At 36.2% G+C, this 23,879-nt stretch overlaps 1 protein-coding gene across 1 annotated transcript in view; it reads right to left on the reverse strand.

Annotated features, from left to right (window-relative positions):
- Positions 1 to 23,674, reverse strand: part of LOC117432033 (homeobox protein aristaless-like 4) — a 41,086-nt gene extending 17,412 nt beyond the window's left edge. The window contains exon 1 of the mRNA XM_034053433.3: positions 23,220 to 23,674. Coding sequence (XP_033909324.3) covers positions 23,220 to 23,559 — 340 coding nt within the window. The 5' untranslated portion in view covers positions 23,560 to 23,674. The remainder of the gene's footprint in view (positions 1 to 23,219) is intronic.
- Between the last annotated feature and the right edge of the window lie 205 nt (positions 23,675 to 23,879).

A 23,879-nucleotide genomic window follows, 5' to 3' on the forward strand; every position in this document is an offset into this window, starting at 1 on the left:
TTATAATGTATGATGCCAGTCAATGCATGAGTTCAGTAATTTCCTTAAGAATACATACTATAGAACAGCAAGATTAATAATAAAAAAGCACTTCCTTCTGTTTTCAATTTGCACTGTGATCACTGTACAAGTAAGTTAGGTGTAATCCAATATTGTTTAATTACTCTTCACTCAAGCAGGGATAGTTTTCTCATTTGAGTTTTTTTTTTTTAAGACCATGAAAGTCCTTAAAGACACAGATGTTTGGATTAAATAAATTGGAATAGGAAATACAGTCACTGTTTAGAGTGGATTTCAAAACCACATGTTTAAAATGCATCTGTTGTGGATGGGTCTTTCAGAAGCTGATAAGAGCATTAAATAAAACAGCTGTACTTTTAATAGTGTTGTGTGGTTTTAATTGAATAAAGAGTTTGACCTGGATAATTAACTCCACTGTAAACTACTCGCTATCTAAATATTTATATCCACATGGGTCAAGTCACTTCCTGACTTCATTTCCATTGTAATTGATTGCCTAATGTTTAATAGTGACGTCTCTGCAGGCGTTCTTCTATTTAAAAAAACATGAAATGGTGTAAATGTGAAGCACAGAATGAACACATTATGGATGATGTGCTTCTAGAATGTAAATAAAGCTTGGTGCACATTCACTCCCATTCACTGCATGTGTTTATAATTCCCCACATGCTTTTCACCGTTTAGAAAGTGTAATGAAATTAGGCATTAACTAAAACTGTACATTTACAATAGTAAACACTATTTATAAATAGGATTGTTAAAATTCATATAACGTCCGACAGCATTTGTTAGTTTTTTCATTACGTTTGTTAGTAGTAAAATATAATTTAATGATTTCTCTAGATAATGGGGGGTGGGGCTTATGTCAAGAAAGATTTGGAACTCTTGCCTTATCCTCCAAAACATCTACAAACAAGATATGTACACGGGAGCTTGGCGATGCAATGGGATATAATATTCAGCTTAGGGAAATGATTTTGTCTCAACAGGACGGAAGTCTATGCTCAAGAGCTGCAAGACGAAGCTCGCCCATCCCTACAGTGCTGGGCTGGTCGTTGCCTTTCACCGTATAAGCACAACTGTTCCAGAGAACCAAAAACAATGCTTGTACATTTTGCATTGTTTGTTATGAGAATGTGTGCTTTGTATCCTTGCAGACTATGTCTGTGGCTTGTCAGTTTCTCAGGACACTCGTATAACCAAAACCAGTCCCCCTCAATAAATCAGGCTTTCATCAGAAATAACCACCCTTAGCATTGATCACAGGCCGACACGAAGAGGAGTGTTTTTCTTGGACAGACAGGTATTACATCCTCAGACTAGATTTCACTTTAGACCCTCAAACTGGAAAGAAATCCATGACCAGATTTATGGATGAACTAAACTGAACAGAAGGTCACTACCTTCATCCCATCGTTGTCTGTCTGTCTGTCAAAAGCATTAGCCAGAGCTGTTGTCTACTCGACTTTTTTATGTTTTACCTAAGAATTGGGTTCTTGTGAATTGGTGTTGGAATTTATGGATTTGTCCGTCTGTCTGTCTGTCTGTCTAGGACAGGGGTAGGCCTAGCTCCTCAATCAGAGAATGTTTATATGTATGATGTTGGTCTGCTAAAGCAATCTAACAGGCCCCCTAAAATTAAAATTCTCTGTCCCAAAACTCACAAAACAAATGCGTACATGATAGCCCTGTAGCTGTTGATTACGTCAGCTCTGATTGTGCGGTGAGGGAGAGCTGGGTTTCGGTGAAGTAGAAAAGCAACCACATAATGAGGGGCTTGGTAATGGAGCTTGGAGGGACAACTGATTTCTGTATCCAGCAGAGTGGAGGGCTGGGCTGTAGGGGAGTAAGAAGGGAGGGGAATCAACAACACCATTGTATATCATAGTTGTTACATACTGGGCAAAATATTATTGGCGGTGCATTTTTCACCCATTTAGCCCAAACTAATTAATTAGCTAGAATGAGCAAATAATATGTAAAGTACAATAAATACAAGTAAGGTAATCAAAGGGAAAGCTCATAGCAGTGCTTGCCTTGTTAACAGCCACTTTTAAATACACTGTTCATACACTGCAACTGAGCTGTAGAAGATGCAATAAAATAACCTCCTGCTCCTGTGGGTGGAGCTGTGCTCTAATATGGACCCTGACAAACACACACAACCATACATTTAGAGTAAGGTTACAAATAAAACTAAAGTGAATTGAATTTAGTGATACATCCAGGGGTTCAGGGTTTGACCTTTGAGCCTGACTTTAGTCAATTTGACTTTTAAATTCTGCCCCCTCCCCCAGCTCAGAACTACCAGAATAGCTGTTTTAATGAGAAGTCAGAGCTATGCTGCAGTGAACTGTCCTATGGTTTACAATGAAATGTTTTTGTTTGTTTTGTTTCTGAATTGCCCTTATATGAGTAAACAATCCTTTAACTATCTAACTAACGTAGCAATATTTAAGTCCACCAGTTACCCCATTTACACATTTGAATTATTGGAGATCCCCACTACATGGCAGCGTGTAAATGGAGACTGTACCCCTGGTTCAAGTTATACTGTGTTCTGATGCTAGCCAACGCTGCTCAGCCTTGATAAAAATAAAGCCTTTTTTTGCTCTTTGGTATAATGGGTCCCACATTGCCTCCTGCCTAAGACTGACACATCCTGTTAAGGGTTCGGAATACATATATTTACTCAAACATAAATATTTTAAAGTTATTCCTTTAGATGCCTTGTGACTTCTGCGTCCACCAGGAAAAGCTGTCAGACTGTTTGAAACCATGCCACTGGGATCAAAGGGGCTTGTTTATCTTCTGTGTCATTTATATTTTTTTGTGGAGAGGTGGAGAGGGGGTTGAACTTTCTGGCATTCTGTCCTTTCAATACTATCAGAAATGGATAGTTTTCAGCTGAATGCAAATATTTTGGGGAAAATTTTGCTAGGGGCACTTGTGAATACAGTGAGGTGAAAGACATGGGAAATAACAGTATTGGCAAAACCTCTGCCCCTGGCTGATTTAATAGTCCCTAGAGCACATGCCTGCCTAAGATATTTCATTAAAGCAACAAATTCTTAAATCTTAAAATCAAAATCTTTTTTTTTTAAACTAAAATAGGATTCCTTGGCGATAGTTTTAAAACATTCATCCATAATTCAGTTTGCTTTCATTTTTTATATATGTTAAAACGATTTTTTTTTTTTTTTTTTTTTACATTTTTAAATAGATATGGCTGGTGTGTGCTTCTGAATAATAGCATTTAAAAGTCTTACTGTACCCCACATTCTTTTAATTTGACAGAGAAAAAGATAATACAAATGTTAAAGTAGATATATAGCACAGAGTGATGGAAATGCAGTGGCCATGTCTGTCACACTCTAGTTGAAGTAATTTATAACATTCTATTGCAATAAGTTTAATCATAGCAGGAGGAATCCTGCATAGATGGTTAAAGAAATGGCATACTAAATATAAACAGATTTTTTGAGGGTGGGGGTTGAGGCTAAATAAGTAAACATACTGAGCAAATGTCTGCCGTTTAAAAAAAAATAAGTTTATGAAATATAAAAATGACCAAGTTAAGCAAGACATTTATAAACTCAGACAGGCAGCAATGGATTCAATTGGAGTTTGAGGGAATGTAAACAAACTGGAAAGAATTCCAAGACCGGGTTTCTGGGTGAAGTAAATTGCACAGAAGGCTACACTATGGGGGAATCAAGTAAACGGACCACAGAAAATCATACTGTAAAATGGAGCACACTGCAGATTTTTTAAAATGGGATTTACTTTATCTTATAGATAGGTGTGCTTGTCTCTCCGCATTCAAAGGATCTCATTTTAAAGAAAGTTCCATTATAAAGATAGGGATTTTCGGAATCTGCTGTGGTCCCCCTGAGTAGTCTCTATACTCCCAGAGGTCCTGGGGCTGCAGTTTGATTTCGGGAATGTGCTGAGGTCCCCCTGAGTGGTCTCTACAGACTCTCAGAGTTCCTGGGACTGCAGTTTGAGAACCGTTCCTTTGTCACATTAATCAAATTCTGTTTTAGAGTGTGATATTATTTCCTGCAGAGTATCTGTAAACTCGGCACAGACCCAAACAGTGCTACAACAGGCAGGGGGCTTGTTTCCCTCCTGGTGCTACAGCACAAAGTCAATATGTATCCCATTCTATTAAAAACGAAAAACCACATCCCCAAACTAAACCGAAGCTGTAATTCCACTGAGTGCTGAGGCAATGCAAAACAATGGAGAGGGTTCAGACAGCGGGTCAGTGGTTGAGCTGGGATTTGAACCCAGGATCTCCTGATCTGTTCTACTAACCAATAAGCTACAATGCTTCCTTTGATGTGACGAGTAAACAAACATCATGCACACATGTCAATATTACTGAAAAGTACTGTAGATAGTAGCAACTACTGCATGATTATTGCTCATATTAATCATATTGAAATACATGTACAGCACATGTAAAATTCTAATTTGGTGGAAGATGTGTTTTGGGTTGTTTTTTTTATTTTATTTTATTTAGTGTGCACAATCATTTTACCCCAGTTTGTAATCTAGTTATTTATTCTCCTCACCGTAGCAATTCCCCACACAGCTCAGCAGACCCGAAGGTTCAGTGGGCATCCTCCAATCCCACTACCAAGCCAGCTTTCTCTTTTACACCCAGGAACTCGAGAGCGGACGTCAGCAAGCTACCGGCCTCTGGAGGTGTCCGCTCTGAGCTCACGGGGCGTCTGGCCAGCAGGGTTTGCCTGCCTAACCCACAGGAGCGCCAGACACAATGTGACGCTTCCTATCTCAGTCTATTTTAATGGTACCAAAAAAAATACCTAATCCAAGGGATTGTTGATTTTAGGTTGAAACCGATAAGCACTGAAGTAAACGTGATCAATCTCTCACTACATCTCCTCGCTTGGTCTTGTGTGCAGCAGTCTGGGATATACACCCAGAGCTTGCTACACCTCTAGATTCTAGAACAGTACCCATTTTTAAAAGGGTATCTCAATCTGTCTTTGTTTGATTTATCTTTTACTAACTGAATTGTCTGAATTACTGTAAATGTGTTTGTAAGGCGCAAAAGAAATCAACAAAAAAAAAAGAAAATTACCAATACTTAAAAAAACACAAAGAAACAGAAGTCTTATATTTGGCATAGTCAGTTTATTGAACAGCAGGATTTATGCACAATAAAGCAACTCATTTTCCTTTCTGTTTATATGTATCCACAGGGTAAAACAGAAAATAAGCTCCTATATTATTGTTGGACTATAAGTACAACAGCTTATTAGTAGTGCTTAGATTATGTATAACAATACATAACCTCCTTATCACAATATTTACTAGGAATCATTATTATACAATAAATCATTCCCTCCAAACTGGAGTATAATGGTTAACACATGGTACAGTAGTTATAAATAATATTAAGTATAATTGTTATTTATTTGAAAATAGTTTTAATCTTGCAATTAAAACTCCTCTCTGTGACCTACGTTTCCTATGACAGGTTGGCAGAATGAAATCAAAAATATATATTAAACGCTGCTATAGTGACAATAAAAAACGTGTCTCTACAGACAAAATAGTCCTTTCATTTTGATTTATGCTAGACCCCTTGTTCCAGAATGTTTTTCCTGGGTAAACATTTAAATAAACAAGCATACATTATACCGTTTTCTTTTAAGAATTTGGCACCCCTCATGATAACAAAAACAAACTTGTGTATTTTTCTTTAAAATGTTTATGCTAATTCATAAGTGCATCAGTGATTGTGCATGTCAGACCCACAGATTGAAATATTTGATGATGTTTATATGTTGCATCAGGCATGTGCTACCCATCATATAACAATATCTAAAATGCTTTCAAAATTATGTTTATTTCCCCTTGATATTTAATTCAGGCCAGCTTTAAGCACGCCCTTTATCAGAAAAGAAGTACAGCACCAATACGGACGGATTTTAAACAGCAACTTTGCAGTTGTTATCCAAATAAAGATTTTTTTTACATCTATGTTATGATCTATTCTGATTTTACAATGAAGTGTAATAGATGACATTATTTTGCAGAAAATACATTCAAGTAAGTTACAAAATGCACTTCATTGAAGTAATACTGCAGAGGGTAAAACGTTATTAAATTACACTGGTTCGTTAAGGACAGGAGACAACATTAAAAAAAAAAAAAATGTTATGTCAAAATCACAAGATGAATGATCTTGATGTCATTTGAAATGTGGAGATCCTGAGATCATTTATTTTGTGATCTTGACACTTTTTTCCATGTCCTCAGTGAGCCACATGGAAAACACATTTTACAGTATCATATATATTTGTTTATATATTTGCATACTTTCATATGTTTCCCAGGACATTTCTTATACTCTCTTGTTCTCTTGACAAGTCTGCACGTAAGAAGGGGGAGGGGGATAATTCCTAACATATGAGATGTCAGTCAAAACCACCTCTAGGTATTAAGGTCATGTCTTTACTGGGGGCAGACGTTTAACCAATGCAGGCAACAGGGAAAAGCACCAAAGTGAAATTTCACTGGTTGTAAATCTGCAGGACGTCCTTAGTGCTTTTATGGAGAGGATAAGGGTCGGCCGCAAACGAATAAAAGAGACACAATAAATTAGAGTTCCTGTCCTTCTCCAGCGTGAATCAGAGTACGCCCTCTGATCCTCCGATGATGAGCCTGGGGAGGCTAGTTTCTTGGGGAGTGTATTATTGGATAGACATGATTTTGGAGTGCTACCGATCAATGAGCTACATTCAAAAAGCAATTGCTCCAATTTGGATCATATCTAAAACCTGTTACATAACATGCTGTTGATGTTATTAACTATTATTTTATACATTTCTGAATTTATTTATATGTGTGTACTTCTTCTTATCATCATGTATAGTGTTTAATAAAGTCACCAGCATTTTTTACCATCTCTGAGCAAACCTGAGCATGATTGAATTTGTGTAAATATAAAAATTACCACTAGGGGTGTGTTCCACCGATTTCTTCCTCCACAGATTGTCATTGATTTGTGGTGGGAGAATTACCAGTGCCCACCCCAGGTGGTCAGTTTATACTGGCTCCTTATGAAAATTCCAGCTTGCTCTGGGTTCCCACACAAGTTAGATACATGTATGCTGATGAATACAAAAACAATAATAAATGGTGATTAAGAACATATACAATGAGATCATTACATGCACAGCACAAACCACTGTGTTGTTTGCAATACTACATAGTGCACAGGAGACAGCAAAAGCAAGTATGGTACCACAAGATATTCTTTAATACTAAAGCAAATACAGTACAACAAATCACCTCTGGGTAAGAACAGCTCTCCATAAGCAGTAAATGATCTCCACACACATTATTATTATTTATTTATTAGCAGACACCCTTATCCTGGGTGACTTACAATTGTTACAAGATATCACATTTGGGTTTCTACTGGAGCAATCTAGGTAAAGTACTTTGCTCAAGGGTACAGCAGCAGTGTCCCCCACCTGGGATTGAACCCACAGACCTCCGGTCAAGAGTCTGGAGCCCTAACCACTACTCCACACTTCTGCCCATACCATATGTGTGCTATAACTGCTAGTCCCAAGTCATGGCTATAACCTTACCAGTTAGATTGAAGATTATACTCAGTGAAGACAGTACAAAGCAGAATGGCCTTAAAATAATGTAGGTGAGGGGAAACTATGAGACCGTTTCCTTAAAAAATTTGACTGCTTTGAGCTTATGCTGTGGAAGAAACATTCCTAGCCAAATTGAAGGATGCCCTCCAACGTATAATGATGTGAATCTCTAATGCCATGAAATACATAGAGATTTCATGGAATTGCAGATTCACGTCCTTATTAGTGAGTTTTGAGTGATGGTGACGTGAATCTCTATTTACTAAACAAATGGGGATTTGTGGCCTTATCAGTGTGTTTGAGTGTGAATTACAGAACATGGAAGTTCATTGGATGCAAGCCTTGAATGTGAGTCACTGGAACTGCTGAATTAATTAAATGAAACAGGTAAAAGGTAAGACAAATACTTGCAGATAATATATGGGTGGCTTTAATAGATTAGGTTCTGACAAGCTGCCAGCTTTTATAATTATTGTCACACATTTGTATTAGTTTATTAATTATATTATGTATATTAACTACACATTCACACAAAATAAGCAACATTTGTCAACATGTTAGTAAACCAGTTGCTAAAAGTTAATAAAGCATTTGTTTGACTGTGCTCGTCTGTAAGTAATACTCTGCTATAAAAGACTGAAAAGGCTCTTCAGAACTTTAGGAGATAGAAACCAAACTGGTGGTGGAACACCCAAGAACCTCCCAAGGGAAAGTAAACCCCAAGCCAGTCTCCAGGGTCTGTATTCTGCTTTGTGCCCAATGTGCACATCATGGAAACCAGCCCTGCCTGCTCACTTTGTGTCTCATTATCAAAATAAGTGTCTTCATCAACTCCAGGGCAGGATGACTCTGTAAATGATATGGTAAACCAGAGCACTTGAATATATGTCTGTAACCCTACTGTCTTTGTAAATAAGTCTTTGGATTGTTACTGTTCTGCCCGAAAGCCTTCAAAATGTCATGCTTGAGGTACAGAAAATAACAGAACCAAAGTAATGATGCCTTAACCCAACCAAACCTCTTTAATTTGATTTGCTTTCTTGGGTAGTGCAGCACCACAGGCAGACACGCCTATGTTTTGTTTTTTACGATACATAAACTACAGTAAACACTGCTAGAATCTATAACTACAACTTTTAAGGGTCTACCTGATATTGTACACTGGCACCTGGGTCAATGCATCTGGGCACAGTATCTCTTATGTGTTTGCTCCAGTAATAGCACTCCAGTCACTACAGGTGGTGCAGTTCAGTTTCGGTGTTGTTGCTTTTTTTTTTGTCAAACGAGAACTGCCTGTACCCGGAAGGATGTGTCTTACAAAAATTGACAAGTACAGTTGTTATTCACAGTATACCCACAGTACTCCTTGCTAGATACTCTAGTTTGATCAGAATCCAATTTCTCACATTCTGACTATAACTAAGACTGCAGCATCTCTGCACTGCCTACAGGATATAATTAAATTCTTCCAATTTACTTATTCCAGTAAGTAAAGGATGTTGTACTGTAACCATTATTTTAATGAGTTTCTTAAATAGCACTGGGCCCTGATATGGAAGCACACTAGGACTGCTATGATACCACACTACTGCGATAGGTTCCCTGTCTTTACTGGTTAATGTGATGTTACCAGTACCATTGCAGCTTCCGTTGTCTCTTCGAACATTGCTTTGCCACTGCACTGCCATCATGGCTTTAGAGTTTGCTTCAGAGTAACACAATCAGTAAGCAGGTAATTGGGATCTGGAATCAGTATACCCTGGTTCCCTGTGCTCACTTCTAACAACCAAGCCATGCTGTTATGAAGGATTTAATCACACAGGGGTATTGTATTACAGATCTCCTGAAATGTCACAAAGCTCTGGAAATGCTCTGCGCAGTTACCAGCAGAGCTGGTGCTTTGGGGGAATTGGCAGCAATCATGAGAAAATGCACTGTAAAATAAAACTATTGGTCTCCTGGAACATGGGAATCATCATAGACTTCATAGAAAAGAGTTGATGTCAGGATTAAAGTTTCGGAACATTACTTTTTTTTAATGAGTTCTGCTGCTTGGTTCAGCATGCTTATACACACACATTCAGGCAGACATGCAGACACTCGCATATACACACGCACTCACAAGTCCACACTTGCAGACACAGAGTAGGACGTCCTTTCTCAAACACCTTAATTCAAAGAGGATTATGCCTTCTTTTGCATTTTTTAGTGCAGCTTACATATTGTATGTCATTTAACTTTACAATTGTATACTTATTTTTTGTAGTAAGGTGTGTGTGGGGGGGGGGTAATAATTAAAGAAAAATATTTATTATAGCTTGTCAAAAACATTGATATGAAAATTGATATTTGACTTAATTAAAAAATAATTTAAATCTCAAGAGGAATCAAACAATAACACCTAAAAGTTTTTATTTATTTATTTATTTATTTTTATGTCTGACATCTATTTTGTTCTCTATTCAGAAATGCTGAGCTTGAAAGTCCAAACCAAACTCCTGTTATTTCTACAGCCAAAACCCCAGAACCTCCATCTACCTGCAGGAGAAGTCTTTAGATTGGTCCAGACAAAGGATTGTACTGGCAGGCTTGGTGAAGATATAGGGCCGTGTTTGAGGAGAGGCTGCAAACTGGGCTGGATTTTCAAAGGTTGACCCCCTGTCCTTTGGGGATTGCGCAGGGACTGACTCACTTCACATGTGGCTCGGGCAAGGTTTCGGCTCTGTGCTCCAGATGTGCAGCTCAGAGCTGAAGAGCACTATACTTGTGGGCTGCTAATTTCGTAGCTTTGTTTTATACAACCATTTCTAATTAGCTTCACATTAAAACATTTTTGTATTTAGAAAGATACAATTAAACACAGTGCCACAGAAATCTTAAATAGATTACTGTGACATTTGTCTTGGGAACTTCTTTAATGTAAAATGTAAATGCGTGTACAGTATGTCTGGGTTTACTGTATGAAAATTATTGGCATCTTAAGAAAAGATTCAAGGCCCTAAATCTTAAAAAACCACCACCTTTACCAGCACACCCAAAACTCAGAGGTTCTGTAGTTACACTATAGAAGCCTAGAGGTGACTAAATTCAAGGCCCAGGGTACATTTGTAAGAATTTCTACTTCTCTTTAAGAATGTTTTGCTTTTTAAGTTTGAACAGCTATGTCCAAAAGTTTTGCATCACCCTATAAACTTAACTAAATGCTTTATAAAGTCAAATGAAACCTGCTAAATAGTGTTACGTTAATATATTGAATTAAATACCACATTGTAGTTTTCCATATAATCAATGAAAAACTTAAACATTTTTTAAAAATGTGACATTTCGAAATCTAACATAAAATACTATACTACTATTATGGCTTTCGGTAGACTTCTGCAATATAATTTTGTAGTTTTGTTGATTACATGATGTTAAATATAGAATTAGTTATTATTATTATTATTATTATTATTATTATTATTATTATGATGATGTCCTAAAATTCTTGGTGATGCAAAGCTTTTGGCCATACATGTACGCTTATTCTATTTTGGGATTCATAGGAAAAACAGTGATTTATTACTGAGAAGGACAACCACGATTTGTTACTGAGAAGGACAACCACTTACTTGGTCAATGCAGGGTCATGGCAGAAGAAGCTTTGAAAATATACCAATAAAAAATCAAACACACTTTCACTCTATTGTGTGCTCTCATTTATACAGGAAAATGCAAGGCCTATGAAGTAACATATGTTAAGTATGATTTACTGGAATTAATTTGTTATCTCTGGAACTTTAAATGCATTGTGCTGTTTGCGTCAGTATTGCACTCATCTGCTCACAGGTACTCCACTGCACATGTGCACATTACACAGGTTAAAAAATATTATTATGCGTGCTATATTGGGGTAGCAATCAGTTTACCTCTGTGTTATTATAGGAGGGGAATTATAGCAATCCTTTCATTTTGTACCTGTGAGACCAGGAACGTGGAGTGTATACTGGAGACAATGCACAGTGAATCTCATAATTTAGTACTGGGCTGAAGATGAGCAGAGTCAGGGAAATGAAGAGAAGACCTCCTCAGCCCAGGAATCCCTGCCGTCTCACTGAGAGAACATTTAGGTAATAACTCAAAGAAATTCCAAGCATTAAAGACGAGGATCTGGAAAAGAATTGCAGCGGCACTGTCTATCCACCTTTCTGTTCATCTAACAATCTGTCTTTGCAAGCACAGAAGTACAATCAAAGGAAGTATGTATGAAAGTCATGATCTCAGTATTACACCTAGGTCTCACAGGGTATCACATATGCTACAAGAAGCTGACCCCAGAATTACATTTTAGTTATGACAGCGCTAGCTTTTAAAAAGTATAACATAAACTATGGTAACTGTGTGCAAACAAAGTTGGTTTGCTTAGTTATGTGGATTTCTTTTAAAAGCCTTCCATACCTACATGCATACAGACAGACAGACAGACATGTATTTGCCCACACTGTACATAAATACACACACACACATATTGTACATACATATATCTGCACATACTTTTATTACATATGTACATATATGCATTCAAACAATGCATACATACAGTACTTATATTAGAATAGCTTATATAATCTGTTCTTTAAAACTGTGAATACCTGTCCTATTCAAAGCAATATGTATAAGACACTTAAACGTATTTCAATAAATCTTATATTTGTGGGAAACTAGTGTCAGCAATCCATGGATCATCATTTTTTGAATAAATGGCAAAACATGTTTCTACTTTGAGCTGAATCCATGAAGACTGCTGCTCAAACTGTGAGCTAACCTTTCCAGTTCAATTAAAACTGAAACATGTACGTGTCCTCATATGGCAGGGGGTGTTTTTTTTTTCAGTTTGCCTTTCCCAATTCAATAATAGTGTTTCCTATTGCTATCTAATGTTAACACAATTATGCAGGCAGAAAAGGACAATATGCAATTCCTTTTAAATCCGTGCTCCAGTAAAAATTACTGAGATTTCTTTTTGGTACCTGAGAAATACAGCTAGGTTGAGGCCAATACTGTCCCGAGCTGACGCTGAGACACTGGTTCACGCGTTTTGTAACCTCAAGGGTTGATTATTGTAATTCCTCATTTGCCTCACTGAATAAGTTGCTGCTTGTTCAAAATGCTGCAGTCACAACTTGTGCACATAGCTGTCACATCCCCCCAGTTGTAAGGTCACTACACTGGCTTCTTGTGAAGCATTGTATTGATTTTAAAATGTGGCTTTTTATTAATAAGGCTATCCGTGGTTTTGGTCTAGCCTATTAGCAGTACTTATTCCTTACAAAACAGTCTGCACTCGGAGATCTGCCAATAATGGTCTTTTGTTAATGCCAAGAACTCCATTAAAAGGCAAGCAAGGGTATTTATTGTGTTCCTTCACTTAGGAGCTCACTTCCAGGTGACTCACTATCTGGAATGTGGAATAAAATGACAATGTATTCAAAACTCTCTTTTTTTATTCCAAACAAAACAATTTTGAAATGCAAATTAACACAACAATATGAATCTAGTGAATAGCTAATAATGTCTGTTAAGAAGTATCGAACTTGTATTGTTTAAATTATTTTGTACAATGCTATAGTGCCTGGTTCTCAAAATGCACTAAACACCCACTTCTATTGTCCCTGCATTGTCATAATTATCACGCAAAGATGTTTTATTATTGTGTAACAATCACCCACATCCGTATTTAAATGATACTCTTTGCAGCAGAAATTGGGTAAGTGTATGCCAAAATTTGCAACAGGAAATGCAAATCCAATACAATATCTATTGACTGCTATTTTAAAATTGTCTGAGAGTTGCACTGTTTAGTTTAAATCACAGTTGTCTCTTAAAATTCAGCCTTCTCTGCGGAATCCATCTTTCCAAAACTGTCATGTAACTGAACCTTGACAGTAAGAGGAAAGCTGCATATCTGATGTCATCGATTATGCCATAGGCTAACACACATTCTGAAATTTGAAAAATGTAAAGCCTTATTTAAGATTTATACATAGAATAGTTACAGAATAGTTGCTGGTATAAAAACATTATGCATACATGTGATGATGTGGCTATCGTCGTGATTTATGTAAGTATGTGTGTATGATAAATAAAATAATGTATTTGTAAAACACAAGGCAAACATTAAAATAATAAATAACCATCAGTGTGCATTTTTACCTTAGCCAACAGCACCAAAAAGACAACTGAAGCAATGAATATGCTGAAAAATAAAAGTATTCCCCTTGCAGAGCACCCTGGTGTTTTCAAACATTTACAGATATTTTACTAAATGTTGTATTAGTTAAAGGCTCAAGAGCAAATTAAAAGTCTAAGCCAAGATATTGCTCCATGAATGAAAAGCATAAAAGGCATAAAAGGTACAGTGTGCTTCATATTCCTCGACAAATTCTACTGGAAAACAGTTGTCAACACTGAGTTAGTGAGTTTGCTTTTGCTTTCATGTCCATTCATTTTATAATTTTACAACTGAAACCGCCACCATAAAAACACATTCAGCGCACATAACAAATGTGAAATAATATGGAACACTACAATTTCTGGGTAGTTTAATTATGAAGAATGTGGGACAAAAAAAAAAAACACAAAAAAACCTTCACCAACAGATTTATTACAGTAGAGAATTTCTAAAATTGCATAAAGTACAGTAACATATTTTATAATTGCCTGGAACCTATTACATTTACAATACATGCTGTGCAGTTGTATTTAAGTAGGAAGGTAATTTATTCTCATATGGTTTGGGGGGATGAGATGGGGGGTGGGGACAAGTTAAATAAAACAGAGGAGTCTATAGAATTGTGTCAATATATAAGGCAAGGATTACAAATATGGAACTCCCAAACCAAATCAAATGGTTCTAAATAGAATTAAATATATATAACCTTAGGTTCAGAGGATGATTTCCAATAGAACCTGAACAAAATAAGGGTTCCAGTGATAGAACGATGACATCATTCCATCTGAAAAATAGGACTATTCTCTTCCAAATAGTCTCTCTGCCTTCTCTCTCACACACATATCCCCTTGTATGTCCTGTCACTCCTTGTCTATCACTACCTTCTGTCGGTTTCTTATTCCCCTCCTCCCGATTAGACATATCAAGTCTTAAACACATTAATCTTAATGTTGATGCTATTGACCTGAAGACACCTGTACTGTAGTACACACCTCAACTGAATCGCCGTATTTACTAAAACCAATAAAATAATAGCCTGCTCCTCCTGTTCTAATGACCTCCAAAATGCTTGAACCTTCTGCACCAAATGGAGGCGTCGTTGAGGAGAGTAATTCATTCAGACGGGTTGGTGCGGCGCTAAAGTGTTTCCTCATATTTTAATAAAATATATCTGGTGGTCCTTTAACGAGAAAGAGGACTACTGACAAAACCACGTCACCGCCTCGCGGGGTGCCCATTATTAAAACTGGCAAATCAGCTTGTCGAAAGAGCTGCCAAAAACCACGTCACCGCTTTGCGGGGAGCCCATTATTAAAATTCTGGCAAATCAACTCGGAGAAAGTTCTAAAACTTGAGCATCCTGCTTCCTCAGCTAACATGCCAGAAGACAGTTACTTCACTGCAAACGACTTTTATTGCCCCACGCATACGACTGAAATGGGTGCAAGGTTTTGTTTTATAATTTTGTAGGAAATAGGTTTAGTGGGTTCTTTCTTTCTTTCTTTCTTTCTTTCTTTCTTTCTTTCTTTCTTTCTTTCTATTATTGTGTAGGCTAGGTAAATCGGCCCATCAATCCTGCAGTTAATTGTTCCTATAAAGAATCATAATAATGAAACGTAGAGTAGGCAGTCTACGTCATGTCCAGCGCAAACCAACCCAACATAAAACCATTATGATTAACACTATGTAACACAATTTTTGTTCCTGGGTAGTAAGTGTTATTTCCTAATTGCTTATGCCTCAGAAGTATAGAAAATGGCTATTATTCCCCACAAACTTTGCTTTTGTGACCAGGACAGTGATATTTTGAAATTTACCTATTTCCAATGAGAAAAGGGGCGAATTTGTGTCTTTTCGTTCACATAGTCAGAAAAAAACAACATATGAATCCAAATTAACATGTATTTATACTAAAGTAATACAAAAATGACTACAAAAGATTTAGAAGTGAGTAGTCTTTCGAGATTTACGATTATACGTAAATCACTTTCACGAATCAGCCCCCAAATGTAGTCTCCCATCATGTTCTCGTTATACTGTCCTTGGTAGCGGCGTTCAAAGTCCAGTATATCCTGGTGGAAGTGCTCACCTTGCTCCTCCGAGTACGCTCCCATGTTCTCCTTGAATTTATCAAGATAAGCATCAAGGATATGGACTTTGAGGGACATCCTACAACTCATTGTGCCGTAGTTCTTCACCAGAGTCTCAACCAGCTCCACATAGTTTTCGGGCTTGTGATTGCCCAGGAAGCCCCGAACCACTGCGACAAAGCTGTTCCAAGCCGCTTTCTCCTTACTAGTGAGCTTCTTGGGGAATTCATTGCACTCCAGGATCTTCTTTATCTGTGGTCCGACGAAGACACCGGCTTTGACCTTTGCCTCAGACAGCTTAGGGAAGAAGTCTTGAAGGTATTTGAAGGCTGCCGACTCCTTATCTAGAGCTCTGACAAATTGTTTCATAAGGCCCAATTTGATGTGCAGTGGTGGCATCAGAGACCCATCAGGAATGCCACCATTTTGAAGTTTCCTATGACCTTGATGCCATCTCAGAAAAATGCAGATATGTATCCACTTAGGACCTAAACTGAACTGGTTGGCTTAAGGCCCCTGTATTTATACTACTATTTATATTACTGGAAAGTTCTAGAAAGTTCTAGAAGTTACTTCAAGTTTACTCAGCACTGAATCTATCTGGAATGTTCTGGAAAATAGGTAAATTTCAAAATATCACTGTCCTGGTCACAAAAGCAAAGTTTGTGGGGAATAATAACCATTTTCTATACTTTTGAGGCATAAGCAATTAGGAAATAACACTTACTACTCAGGAACCCAAAAAAAAAATTGTTACACAGTGTTATAGGCAAGGTATATTCCTCCTGAGAGTGGTTATGTTTACGAAAGAAAGAAAGAAAGAAAGAAAGAAAGAAAGAAAGAATATCCTAAAATTAATAAATATTGCTTTTAAAATATATTTTGCAGAAAATATTTTATAGAAAAGGTTTTATTCTGCACAAAACATAAACTGTAAACTGTTTAATACCATCTGTATAACAGCCCGAATGTGAGATGTCTTAAAAATAGTAGCCTACTGGTGTGTTACGTCACTGATTACAATAATTTATGAAGTTGAGAAAATGGGCTGATTGAATTATTACCATACACTTGAATTACATCTTTAATTAAACCCTGCACTGGTCCATTTGCGGTATATCATTTTATGTTGTTCCAAACCACGTTTTTTTCATACTGAAAATGTGCATCACAGTCAGTTTTACCTTCCCAGATTTCTGTTAAATCAATTCTTTGTGTTTTGAACCCTGCGGAGAATATTGTTGAAGGATATAGCTTGATGAAAACATGAGAATAACTTAAGATGTCGTTATGTTGGAGAGGCCTAAAGAAGGCTATGTTGTTGCTTTAAATATACCGAAAGATGGAGTTAAATGGTTTGATTTCTGTGAGGAGCTTTTCCAGTTTTATGAGCTATTCTGCCTGAACCTGTTTAAGGCAAGCCCCTCGTATCCATTCGCAGTTTTGCCATTGGGCGTTTCCACACATGGTTATGCCACTGAATATACATTTTTGGACTCGCCCATTCTAGAGCATATAAAACGTTGTTTCAAAACTATATTGAAATGTTTGTAGGCACGTATGCCTTTCCCTGTTCTTATGACTAATCTTAATGTTGACCATCCTTCACAAACATCCTTCTTACAAACATAACACGACTGAAGCCGAATCCATTCATCTCTGCCAAATCGACACTGTGCATTTTTATATATATATATATATACCTATTTGGTAAAACATTGTATTTGACAACATATAACTTTATTAATAAATATTATTTGACGACTTCATTATTATTATTATTATTATTATTATTATTATTATTATTATTATTATTATTATTATGATGATGATGATGATGATGATGATGATGATGATGATGATGATGATGATGATGTAAAAATGCACACCGCAATACTGCTAATACAATCTTTAAAGTTCCCTTGGAGCTGAGGTTAATATACTGGGTTCCTGGCCCTGTATAACACATTGGAGATGTTATTTCAAAGCCAGATGTTTTTTGAGCTTACACTTTCTTTTTAAACGTTCATTTACACATGTGGAACAAATGGGAGAAACACCGTTTTGCAAACCAAACTTCAAAATCTGGAATCGCAGGGCTTCTGCGCAACCATTGCCTCGAGATTACAGATCTGTACAAAGGAAAACAAATTCAGTTTGTTCGTTCGTGAAGTACATAGGCACGGTCGTGTGAAAGGTGTTTTATAGCCATTTCTGGAAATTATTTTTATAAGTCCATATCATACATACATACATGCATACATACATACATACATACATACATACATACATACATACATACATACATACATACACTTTTTATTCGTTACTGTTCTAACAATATTTTTTAAGGGCCCAGAATAGCTATACAATATTATATTAAAACAACAAAAAACCGTTCCAATTTGTTCAAAACTATTTTCAACAGTCCTACGTTTTCTTTTTTTTTTTTTTTAAGTAAATACCATATTAATCGTTTCGCAAGGTAAGTAGGTGTCAGTGGACGTTCCCGTGAGGTGGGAGCATCCATTCAAAATAAAGCATATTGTTATGGATGCATTTCAGACTATTTTAAAATATAATAAGCTAATAAAACCACTGCCACAACATTATGGATAAATACTACCTTTGAAATATCACCCATTTGTTTTATTAAAGGCTATACCGTTTTTGCGCTGTGGGTAGCCTATAATTTAAGAATTTGTTAAAACATATTTGCGATTAGATTTAAATCAAATAGTACTGTTATTACTTAAAAAGAAAAAAGAAAACCACACAAAGGACATTTAATATTTAATTTAATACATGTTTAACTAGTCAAATAAAAATATTATAGGCTGCTAGGAAGGCAGCAAGTACACTAGCATTTAAGAGAAATGTTATAGAAGCACAATGGTTTTGTAAAGTAATAGGTAAAATAAATGAGTTTTGGTTTGTTTCAACCAAATATATATTTTAAAAAAACTATGGTAGACCTACACGCTATCGTAGAATTTCGATGCGTCTCTTGCTTACAATAGAAATGTATATCGTGACTCTTAATGTACCGTTAAAGAAAATAATTCAGTATTTAATACACGCGTGTGTTTATTATACAAAGTCAAATAAAATGTTTGAGGTTTTAAAAAGTGTATACATATCGTGGTGTTCATTTTAATTGTTTATATATATATGTATATATATATAAAACCTCAAACATTTTATTTGACTTTGTATAATAAACACACGCGTGTATTAAATACTGAATTATTTAAGTATATATATATATATATATATATATATATATATATATATATATATATATATATATATATATACTTAAATGTGTTTTACTTATGTTGTATAATATTTAGGTTTAATTTTTAAAACACTTTGTTTATAGTGTCATTTCTGTTTTTAAAATAAATAAATAAATAAATAAAGACGTGTAGGCCCACATATCTTGCGGACAAGGTCGAATTGTTTTCTTAACGAAAAAAAAAAAGGAAATTAACAGTTATTTTTAGATGAATGAAATATTGATCAAATACAAAAAATGCGTGAATGATACATTTTATAGGTCAAGTCCATAGAATTATATGCATTGCAGAAATGCATCCGACGAATAGCCTTCAATGAGGTGCTCGTTTCAATATTGTGAGATGGTAAGTTCAATAGGTCTTTCGACCAGTCATCACCTGCAATCTCCAGTCGAATCGTAGTCGGAGCCGTGTTTCAATGTGACAGGTAGACTAGCCATGTCTGAAAATGAACCACGCAACACAGGAATGTGTTTTCAATGGTCTTTGAAATCACACTTGCGTCATCATTAGTCATATGACTATAGGTTTATGTGACCGAACACCCCATTTTCTATCTAATTTGTGCTGTATATGTAATTGTATATATACCTAAGTAATGTACGCGTTTGGAACTGCGCCATAAACACAGCCTTCTGTTACTAATAAATAGTTATTTAACAAGTCTAATTTAATATTTAGGCTAACTAAATAATTATTAAATATGTTAGAACACGTGACACATTAAAACAAATATACAAATAATGAGCCTTATTATTAAGGGGAACTGTGGGTTGTGTTAGGAGACAAACCGGACAGGAAAATCACTAAAGGCATCTGCCAAAACAAAACATAAATAAATAAATAGGCTAATAAAACATTATACCAGCAGCGCGAGCTTACAGATATTACAGGCCTATTTCGAGAAGACGTGCAAATGAATACGGACGGTTTTTTTTTTTTTTTTTTTTTTTTTTTTTTAATTCACAGCAGTGTAACATGTAAATGACTGAAAATTGAAAATAAAATAAATGCTGCTAGCGGTCCGTAACATGGGATCAAACATAGAGGCCCCCTCACCCCCACACTCTCAGCAGAAGAGAGGATCGCTATAATTTCTTGATCGATTTACATTTTCAATTGTAATTAGTTATATAGCGCCTTTCATACCACAGTCTCTCAAAGCGCTTTACACGTGGTTAAATCAGAAATAAATATACAGTATCAAGACACAGTAAACATTACAAAATACCAATAGGTTACATAATTATAAAATAAGTCAAATATAAGATACTGCGCACACATCGTCCGATGCCCTCTGCCGCTGTAATTGTCAGCCTATGTCTTAAATACACAGCATAAATTAGCGCAGGCATGTTTCTCAAAGTTCAATGAGGGCAATACGATCAAATAGTGTGAGCAACGTTATATAGAAACGCTACCTCTATCGTATATTATGCTCCCGGCGTCTTACAAACCTGATACGACATTGTATTGGTATAAAATAAGCCCGTGGCTATTGAATTACCATTGAAATACCATGAATGAATTAATCAACAAGTCCCTCTTGTGACATTTAACACGTATATGTGACACTGTGGCGTATCACTGGAAACATGTTGTAGGCCCTATGCGCTAGCAGGCCAGGATAACACCACATTTTACTAACATACATTTTCCCCTCAAAGTTTTCCTACCATTTTCTGTCGTCTGCTCATGTTTTTGGAACATGTATGTGCTCTTTTCGTGCTGTCTGCGGTTTTGCATCGAATTTGTTACAGCTAATGCCTGGGTAAGCTCTTGATTTTGTGGGAGCTGAAGTGAAATTTATAGCTGTATAAATGGATTTTCCAGCTTTCATGCAAGATTTCATTATTTTGCGTTATTCTTTTCAAAGATAATTGCAAAACAGAGGCGTTTAGTTACCAGAAAATCTGAATTAGTGGAAGACTGGATAATATATTGATAAACACAAAACACTCATTTTCTTTATAAAAAACGCAAATTTTCTTTATAAAAAATATGTAATACTTTTAATTTTCGATTATTATTATTATTATTATTATTATTATTATTATTATTATTATTATTATTACATGTTTTAAGTAGCCTTCTACTCTCTCGCTCAGATGTAGACCGTTCTATACGCGAATTCGAATCCCCAAAGACAGTATTCGCGTATTAATATTTATAATTGTAATAACATGAAATGATAATCACAGGGAAATATTTTTGGTGACAGCAATTTAACAGAAGGTTTCGATTATTTGTTTAATAGCTCATCAGACTGCTATGTGTGTCATAATAACCATTAGCGAGTTTGTGTAAAAATGGAATGCCTATGATTGAAACAATATTGTAATGGAGTCGTTTGATCTAGGAAGATTTTTGGTGCGTAAAAAACAAAACAAAACTGTATTGTTATTGTAAACAACAGGTTTCCTTCTTTCTTTCTTTCTTTCTTTCTTTCTTTCTTTCTTTCTTTCTTTCTTTCTTTCTTGTCACTGTGTCGTGTTTTTAAATTAAAACATGAAACCAAATCATATTTGTTTGTTGAAACCAATCTTTAAAGCCATACAAAATGACCTCGGAGAAGCTGACAAACATTGGAATTTACAGAACAATTTGAAGCCTGACCAAATGTGTATCATTAAAGATTCGGGTAAAGGGGACTACCGTCTTCTGTAAGTAGTACAATCTGTATGCGCATAATGCGCGTCAGTATTGTGCCTTCTGGGGGCTGAATACTGCAAGTGCCCCAGTGATCGATGGCTTGTTAACATAACCCCGGGCCCTCCAAACCGGGAGCCACTTTCAGCTCTTTACGTTTACTTAGAAAAACCAAATGTACCATCAAACACTGCATCATTAACTCGGGGAATGACGGGAGGCGAAGGTGCGTAAAATAAAGCAAAATAAAAATAACTAACATTGAAACTGCCTTCTTACTGTTTTTTTGGTCCCCACAATAAACTCTGTCAAGAATTACAAACATATATACATACGTGGAGAAAGTGAATAGGGGGGAAAAAATGGTAGTGAACAACTATATTTATTACTGTTCTCAGCAAGCCGCTAATTCAATTGCTCAGTTTCAACTCAAATTATTAAGGATTGTGATGCAGACTATCACACTAAATAATTTAATTCAAATCGTTAAAGGGAAAATGTAACAGTCAATAACATTAAGTCCCTTTCTTACATGTGTTATTAAGGCAGCTTTGTTTATAATTATATTGGTAATAAGTTTTGAAGTGCACCACGTTTGTTTTGAAAATGTAGTTAATAGGCGGAACATGTAAAGATAGAAAATTAGGAAATTTATTTCAATCAGAGATATTGTCCAACTGTTGTTGTTGTTGTTATTATTATTATTATTATTATTATTATTATTATTATTATTATTATTATTATTATTACAACAAAATACGTCTATAAATCGATCGTAACCTATTGTTTTTAATTTAACAGACGTTGTTTAATTATCTTTTTATGACTGAGAAAAAAACAAAAAAATGTTCCAATCCGAACCCGTTTCCATTGCTAGGCACATACTGCCGTTTTGGATATGCATTTGACGGGTGATGTTAGAACTGCTGGGGTCTATCTTCCCTACCCGAAACCCTGAGTTTGAGATCCATATCCCTTGTCCAGATAGTACTTGAATGTATACAGTTGCATTAGTCAGGTCCTCACAGATCATGTATAGCGAGTCAGTACTTGACATCGGCGACTTCATATTTTAAGATAACCATGCACCATTTAAATTCAAAACACATTATTACAGAGACGAGCATCTATCAGTAAGCGAAGTCTACAGCCCCTAGTACTCATTGATATGCTTGCGCTTAATGACGAAATTAAATATACTGTAGTCACCCGTGGAAACAAAAACATTTGCCATCTGGTTATGGAAACAACAAGCCCCCCAAAAAACTGAAGGCAAACCTTAAACACTGCTACTCACCATAACAGGAGATAAGCGCTCCGTTGAGGCTGCTGTCTTGGTGGAGTTTGCTTCCTTCTGGGGGAGTTTTACAAGAGGACCTCTGCATGAAGAGGTGGTATTTGTTAAAGGTGCCTTCCCCAGAACTGGCATCCAATGACTGGCATTCCTGTTGGAACGGGCTCCGGGACTTTTCCCCATATGCCTGACCTTTGTTGGTCAGGAAAGTGGGGCTGTATTTGATGTCACCGGGCTGGAATGTCCTAAACGGGTTTGTTTGGTGATCTCTACCTTGCGGTGTGCTATAATATGAATCCATGGCTGTCATATCACAGTAAGAAACGCACGTCTCAGCGTTCATTCCTAAATAATAATAATCCAAATGCTGTTTTTTTTTCTTTCTGTCTTTTTTCTTCCTTTCTTTTTGGAGCCGGGCAACAGATCTCTCTCTCTCTCTCTCTCTCTCTCTCTCTCTCTCTCTCTCTCTCTCTCTCTCTCTCTCTCTCTCTCTCTCTCTCTCTCTCTCTCTCTCTCTCTCTCTCTCTCTCTCTCTCTCTCTCTCTCTCTCTCTCTCTCTCTCTCTCTCTCTCTCTCACACACACACTCGCTGACGCAGCTGGGGAGGGTTATAAAGGGATTCAGATGTTTTTTTCAGAAACTGCAAGCTGACCAAAATCTAAA

Source organism: Acipenser ruthenus, chromosome 27, assembly GCF_902713425.1.
Source record: "Acipenser ruthenus chromosome 27, fAciRut3.2 maternal haplotype, whole genome shotgun sequence".
NCBI lineage: Eukaryota > Metazoa > Chordata > Actinopteri > Acipenseriformes > Acipenseridae > Acipenser > Acipenser ruthenus.